Below are 7,959 nucleotides of genomic sequence, written 5' to 3'. Positions count from 1 at the left end.
TATAACTGCAAAGATAAACTGACTTTCTTGCCTCCCTACTGTAAATTTATGACAAGCATTACATCACTGCCACTATTGGACTTCAATTAATGATGACGGGGAAAACAAGTCATATTTATTTATTACACTGCCATTAGTATTTAAAAAAGTTATTAACAGTCTAAGTTATTACAAATGTACTGATTTATTTGAACATGTTCGATCGTTTCAAATAACAAAGAGAAAATAAAGTAATTTTACCAATTAGTAAACGGCTTATTTTGATAATAACAACATATTTTTGATCACGCTGGTCATTTATTACTTTTAATTTGACATCTTGAATGTGTAAATGAGAATAGAGTAGAATAATATTTATAAAAGTATGAAAATAAACTAAATTAATCGATAAATGAATAGAAAATTCTAATTATAATCCTCCCCACTATTAGTTGGCGTAGCCAATGACACAGTTTCCTCCATACAACTTTGTTCTTCCAACCGTGGGAAAGAAGAAGGTGAGTATAAAAAACAGTGCTGTGAAGAGGAAGTGGATGGTATTCATTGAATTAAATAAATAAATTACCAAAAAACACAGCTATAATTTAGCTTGCTAATTTGGTAAAGCAGTTGGAGTGTTGGCACTGCTAGTCTGCACCATACCGAAGCAGAATAAGTTGAGCCAAGGAAGTTAGAATAATATCTAAATGGTGGAAATGTATTCATGAAAATATGGGAAAGCTGTTGTTGGTGTGTTTGGTGGTAATACAACTGGAAGGAGAAACAGTAGAATTCCACACTCCCAAATTATTATTGCATTACTTCATAAAACAAATGTAGTTGTTTGTAATACATGCTGTTGTATTGTTTACATACATATTTGTTATGCAAAAGTTAGTTTTTCTTTTTAAAAGACATGTTACATGTTAAAAGAGTGTTGTCCTGAGGCGTGGGGTCGGAAAATATATCTTAAAGGGGTCTTTTTATGATTTATTTCTCCATTGAAAACACTTCCTTGTTGTCTACGTAACATGTAATGGTGGTTCTTTGGTCAAATGTTGCATAGATTATGTTTTACAGACCATCTTTTAACCTCTTTCAGACCGTCTTTTCAGGATGCACTGGTTTGTGGGTGGTCTTATTTACGTGCCTTCACTTTGACTGCGTCTTCTCCCCGTCAGCCATGTTGTTGTTTTTAATGCGTCCATATGGAGTCTACTGACAAATATAAGTTAGAACTATACGCTACTTTGTATTAGAAATGGCAACAGCAGAGGATGCATGTGCATGTGCGAGACAGTCTGCCCCACAACAAGAGGATAGAGAAAAAAAAGGAACTTATTGACTACAATGGCGGACTCGCGCAAAGCTCTTCGGCTAAATCTCTACCATACATGGAAATATCCGCTGACGTCACTAATGGGAAAAATGTCACAAATTGGGCAAATTCCATTGCAAGATTGTTTTATAAATTTCTCTGCAATGCCTCCATGGTTTAATTTTGAATTTTCAGGACTTATGTAGATCACATATAGACAAAAACAAGTACCAACAGATGAAAAAGTTGGTTTTGCATAATAGGTCCCCTTTCAATAAACATAATTTTTTGTAAAATAATAAATATATAAAATATTACAACTATTAACACCACTACTATGACTAATACTACTGGAATAGAATATAACTATATTGTCTACTACTACTACAATTAATATTACTACTGTATTAATAACAACATTAGTAGCAATTTTGGAAACTGTTATGCCGCTTGTTGCATTAAATATATATGAATTGAATAAATGTAATTCCGTTCTGATATTATTACATGATTGCCTGTTAATGTGTTTATTGTGTATTTTTACATTCAATTTGATGAATAACTTGCTTTGAAGTCATAAGTCAAGCATATATATACAGTACAGGCCAAAAGTTTGGACACACCTTCTCCTCATTCAATGTGTTTTCTTTATTTTCATGATTATTTACATTGTAGATTGTCACTGAAAGCATCAAAACTATGACACCTGGGAAGTGAAAACCATTTCAAGTGACTACCTCTTGAAGCTCATCGAGAGAATGCCAAGAGTGTACAAAACAGTAATCAGAGCAAAGGGTGGCTATTTTGAAGAAACTAGAATATAAAACATGTTTTCAGTTATTTAACCTTTTTTTGTTAAATACATAACTCCACATGTGTTCATTCATAGTTTTGATGCCTTCAGTGACAATCTACAATGTAAATAGTCAAAATGCATTGAATGAGGAGAAGGTGTGTTCAAACTTTTGGCCTGTACTGTATAAAAATACATCATATTTACAACAAAAACAATGTAAGGGATATATGATAATTATTTACATTGTTAGATCATAATATCCCCCACCAAGTGCAGCTGAGATAGGCTCCAGTCCCCCCGTGGCCCCAAAAAAGACAAGCGGTAGAAAATGGATGGATTGAAGTTTAAAAGATGTGCCATTGCATGCAGTACATGCATTTTTTCTGTCAAAATGGAAATAATGAATTAATTTAGTAGGAAAGATTAAGTATTTTTGACACATATTATTTCCAGACTTTCATGGGTCGATAATGTGGTAGGCCAGATCTTGGGTTTGACACCTGGAAGTTAAATTATTGGTAAAAAAATATCCATCCATCTCCATCCATCCATCTTCTTCCGCTTATCCGAGGTCGGGTCGCGGGGGCAGCAGCCTAAGCAGGGAAGCCCAGACTTCCCTCTCCCCAGCCACTTCGTCCAGCTCCTCCCGGGGGATCCCGAGGCGTTCCCAGGCCAGCCGGGAGACATAGTCTTCCCAACGTGTCCTGGGTCTTCCTCGTGGCCTCCTACCGGTCGGACGTGCCCTAAACACCTCCCTAGGGAGGCGCTCGGGTAGCATCCTGACCAGATGCCCGAACCACCTCATCTGGCTCCTCTCGATGTGGAGGAGCAGCGGCTTTACTTTGAGCTCCCCCCGGATGACAGCTTCTCACCCTATCTCTAAGGGATAGCCCCGCCACCCGGCGGAGGAAACTCATTTTGGCCGCTTGTACCCGTGATCTTGTCCTTTCGGTCATAACCCAAAGCTCATGACCATAGGTGAGGATGGGAACGTAGATCGACCGGTAAATTGAGAGCTTTGCCTTCCGGCTCAGCTCCTTCTTCACCACAACGGATCGATACAGCGTCCGCATTACTGAAGACGCCGCACCGATCCGCCTGTCGATCTCACGATCCACTCTTCCCTCACTCGTGAACAAGACTCCGAGGTACTTGAACTCCTCCACTTGGGGCAAGATCTCCTCCCCAACCCGGAGATGGCACTCCACCCTTTTCCGGGCGAGAACCATGGACTCGGACTTGGAGGTGCTGATTTGGTAAAATAAATTAATAAATAAATAAAATATGGATATTACCACTGCTCATATTACTCACACCCGTACTACAACTACTCATATTACTTCCACTAATATTACAGTAATATCCGAGTAGCATTGGTTTTTACAGAAAACTTTTAAAATCTTAAATTAAGTAAAATATTTGTAAATTAAAAATTAATACAATTCTCGTATTTCTACTACACTGCTGTCTACTACAGCTACTAATAATGGTCATATTATTACATAAATGATAGTAGTGATAATAGTCATCCCAGAAACTTTTAGCATCTTAAGTAAAGTAAAATATCTGTAAACAAAAAGTAATAAAGTACTTGTGTTTCTGCTACTTATAGAAAAACGACTTCTACTAATACCACTACTAATAATGATAATAATTGTAGAGTGATAATAGTGGTAACAGTAGTCATCCCAGACACATTTAGCCTCTTAAAACCTCTGAAGGCCTTAGTGGCCACATGTGTGGACAGCACCTTTTAGCTCTTATTTCCAAAATTGTGTTTACTACTGAATTGGGGTCTTATGCCGCTTATGTGGACACTTATACTGCTATCTGGTGGTGTCAGAAGAGTGTAACATACAATGGAATTTGGAAAAAAAAGTGTAAAAATAAAAATTAGCATGTCACTACACATGAAGTACACATTTGTGTACTTATGGACTAAGTACATCATATCATAAAGTATTTTTAGTTTTTATTCTTATTAGGGTCCAATAAGCCCAAATAGCAAAGAGAAATAAAAAAAAGCATGTAAACAAACAGCTTGGGCCTTAAGAAGTTAAATGAAATAAACAAAATACTTCTCAAAATAATCAGACTTTTACCATTACTACTATTTTTTTAACAATAATGATAATAAATGCAGGAATGTTTTTTGTATCAAACTTTATTGATTTGTCAAAAACAACAGCATAAAAAAATACTTTAAAAAAAGGACAGTGTACAGCAACTCTTCACCATCATCTTCATCATCATCATCATCATCATTCAGCAGGGATTATTTTAGCAATAAGTTAAACAGAATCGACGAGCAAAACAAGAAAGCATAAATACTTTATTGCACCGTCGACATCATTAGAGTTTCATTTTTTCCAAAGTACAAAATAAATTCATCAAAGCAAAGCCAACTTAGAGGCGAACCAGAACCAGACCCAGACCCGGAGACCTCGTGGTCTTCCACACACTCACACCCTACATGCTAACACTTCTGATGGCCGTCCAACAGCATCTTCTCTTCCTTGGCGCCGTCCAGACTTCCCCCCAAGCTCTTACGGTCCTCCAGCTCCAGGTTCGTCTTGTTCTGCCGGAGGGCGTCGTCGATGCTGGGAAAGCAGGGCGGCGGCAGATCGGCGGGGAACCGGGCAGGGGTGAACACGCGGCCGCGAGATCTGGACTTGCACCTGGTGCACAGCAGGTAGAAGACCTCCACCACGTTGAGCAGCAGGGACACACAGGCCACCGCCAGCATGAAGATGATGAAGATGGTCTTCTCGGTGGGTCGCGACATGTAACATTCCACCGTGAAGGGGCAGGGCTTCCTGGAGCAGGGGAACATGGGCACCATGATGAAGCCGTACAGGTAGTACTGGCCCGTGATGAAGGCGGCCTCGATGATGATCTTGAACACCAGCTGGGTCAGGTAGCTGCCCAGAAGCTTCCCCTTCACCTTCACATTGCCTTTCTCGTCCGTGTACTTGGGCGACTTGACGGGGCGCCCGCCCGGGCTGGCCATCTCCTCCCTCAGCTTGTTCTCCTGGTGGATGACGTGCACGGCGTGGCCCAGGTAGATGAGTGTGGGCGTGGACACGAAGATGATCTGGAGGACCCAGAAGCGGATGTGCGAGATGGGAAAGGTCCAGTCGTAGCACACGTTCTCACAACCGGGCTGCTGGGTGTTACAGATGAAGTCCGACTGCTCGTCGCCCCAAACGCTCTCGGCGCCGGCGCCCAGCACCATGATGCGGAACAGGAAGAGCACCGTCATCCAGATCTTTCCTATGACTGTAGAGTGGGACTGGACCTTGTCCAGTAAGCTTGACAAGAAACCCCAGTCTCCCATCTTTGGTACTCAGGTGCAAACTGATCTGGGAGTAAAAAAACACCACATTTTGGACACAAAATTATTTTTCATGGTTTGATTCCAGTAAAACCGGTTGGACTTCACGATGAGTACCGCAAACTTTGGTTTACTTTGAATTTCACCATTTATGGCAAAACAAATTGTGTATGTGTATGTCAATTATATATTAATATAATTCATATATGGAGCTATACCGAGCGGTATAGCTCGGTTGGTAGAGCGGCCGTGCCAGCAACTTGAGGGTTGCAGGTTCTATCCCCGTATCTGCCATCCTAGTCACTGCCGTTGTGTCCTTGGACAAGACACTTTACCCACCTGCTCTCAGTGCCACCCACACTGGTTTAAATGTAACTTAGATATTGGGTTTCACTATGTAAAGCGCTTTGAGTCACGAGAGAAAAGCACTATATAAATATAATTCACTTCACAATTATAGCACGGGAATCTTACAACTCACGATTTGATTCTGATTTTTGGGCTGACGATTTCATTCAGAATCGATTCAACACAATCCTTGATTCAATTCGATTCTCGCAACATATTATTTGGTATACAAACTATATGAAACAGGTTACAGGTAAAGAAAATGACATGTACATGCAGCAAGGAAACCCGATGTGGCCTTAAAAATGTCTCTGTGAAAATTAATTACGATTTTTTTTACAGCGATTTTTTAAAATTACGAACCAATTGTGAATCAAAATCAATGAGAAGTGTGATTGTGAATCAATTTTCTTCAGCACCCCTAGTCTTTTATGTTACATTCTTTTGACAGGAACATCCAAAGTATGCATCGCTAGTTAGCTAAGTCAATCAGAACCAATCCACCGAATCAGTGCCATTTCTATCAGGAAATAAAATAAATGTGTGATAAAATTATAAGTAAAATATATTTTTGGATGAGGTAACGTTTCCTGCAAATTAATCTGATTGCGTATTTATAAGTACAATTTAAAAGATTAATACTTTGTGATTAAAAAAAACCTTGAATCAGGAAATGTAATTTAAATATTTCGGAAATATGTTATATATTTGTGTTGCTCCTTATCCTAACTGCTCTTTAAGTCTATTTTCTATAAAACCAAAACAATTTTGTTAAAATTCATACTTAAATTGTTTCCACTCAGTCCTGTTACCCAAATACAAAAGGTCACATGGTCCAAAGAAAGGTGCATCATTTAAATCCTCTACAGGGCAAAGGTTTAGAATTTTTGTTTTCTTTCTGTCTATTCCATATTGTTTTAACTATACAGTCCTGTTACCTGAATTATCTATGACATTTTAATATTATTATTGTTTGTAGTTGAGTCACTGTAATGGGCTTTTCTTTTCTTTTTTTTTCATTGATGCCCCTGAAAGAGTGGCAGCACATCACAGTAGCTCCTTAGATTCCTTCATTTTACTTTATTTTTGGTATTCTTCTGAACTTTTCTTGCTTTTTTAATATCACTTATCGTTTTTCGGAAGAATCTCCCTTGTGGAACAATTTCCCTTTTGGAACAAGTTCCCTTGTGGATCAATGAAGTTTGTCTAAGTCTAAGTCTAAGTTTGCGTCAACAAGTTGTAAGGGTAAATGCCATGTGGTCATGTTTGAATTTGAGAATTCTATACAAATACACATTTTGAGGAGTCCAATATGAGTAAAAACAGATTTAGAGCTGAACAATCAATGTTTATTTTGAAAGTGACAGCAAGCAAAAGGCACTGATTTGGTAGAATTGTCCTTACACAGTAAAGTGTAAAACTATTAAAAAGTCTGTATGTTTTGTATTAGAAGTACGTAGATGGCAAATTGTAATAAACAATGCATTAGACACTACAAGAGAGTAGTTTTCACAGTCTTTAGCTAACATCAATTGTGTTTTTGGCATATCTTCATGAGAGACAGCGTTCTCTGGAGTAGACATTTATATTTTTCCATAACTAAGCTGTTTTCCCCTATAAAGTGTGCAACTCTGACAAAAAAGAAAAATACCAAAAACAAATGTCCAGCAGTGCCAACGCCAAAATATCAAGGTGTTTGCAGGGAACAACAGCAGCTGTTACACAGGCGTGTGTGTGTGTGTGTGTGTGTGTGTGTGTGTGTGTGTGTGGGTGTGTGTGTGTGTGTGTGTGTGTGTGTGTGTGTCAACATGTGAACAAAGTGAAAACACACAAAAAAACCCACCAAGCATCAAAACGTGTAATATTTTCCGATCTCGTCGTACCTGATGTCCCGAGGTTGGAGTGGACTGTCTCTGATGGCGTCTTCACGCTGACTGAACTGGACCTTGGAGCGGGCCGCAGGGTGAGCAGAGTGAGGCGGGTGAGGTGCGCTGATGAGAGGTCACATTATGCAACCCCTGTATTGCCCTGTCACTTTGCACCATCAGTGAGAGCTGAGTAATGATTGACAGGTGTTTAGTAATCAGTGAATTCTTCGGGCAGTAGCGGATTTAAAAAGGATCAATAGTCTTGCCATGTTTGGTGAGGTAAACAAGCAGGAGGCTTTATTTGTTAAACATGTTT

The 7,959-nt window shown here is 39.2% G+C and overlaps 1 protein-coding gene across 2 annotated transcripts; it reads right to left on the bottom strand.

Moving 5' to 3' along the window:
- Positions 1-4,239: 4,239 nt before the first annotated feature.
- Positions 4,240-7,804, bottom strand: gja13.1 (gap junction protein alpha 13.1). Of its 2 annotated transcripts, none has more exons than XM_061929375.2 (2): positions 7,659-7,804; positions 4,240-5,455 (listed from the first exon to the last, which is right to left on the bottom strand). In XM_061929375.2, exon 2 carries the CDS (start codon positions 5,428-5,430, stop codon positions 4,570-4,572), a length of 861 nt encoding a protein of 286 aa, XP_061785359.1. In that variant the 5' UTR covers positions 5,431-5,455; positions 7,659-7,804; the 3' UTR covers positions 4,240-4,569. The 2 variants fall into 2 exon arrangements, with proteins under 2 accessions (XP_061785359.1, XP_061785360.1); XM_061929376.2 differs by having other exon boundaries at positions 7,619-7,704.
- Between the last annotated feature and the right edge of the window lie 155 nt (positions 7,805-7,959).

Source organism: Nerophis lumbriciformis, linkage group LG34 (genome assembly GCF_033978685.3).
Source record: "Nerophis lumbriciformis linkage group LG34, RoL_Nlum_v2.1, whole genome shotgun sequence".
Classification (NCBI taxonomy): domain Eukaryota; kingdom Metazoa; phylum Chordata; class Actinopteri; order Syngnathiformes; family Syngnathidae; genus Nerophis; species Nerophis lumbriciformis.
Note: the sequence above shows the minus strand (reverse complement) of the source record. Positions and strands in the feature narration are given on the sequence as shown.

Excerpts from the sequence above, each read along its gene's own strand:
- gja13.1 (XM_061929375.2), bottom strand. The coding sequence starts at position 5,430 with ATGGGAGACTGGGGTTTCTTGTCAAGCTTACTGGACAAGGTCCAGTCC.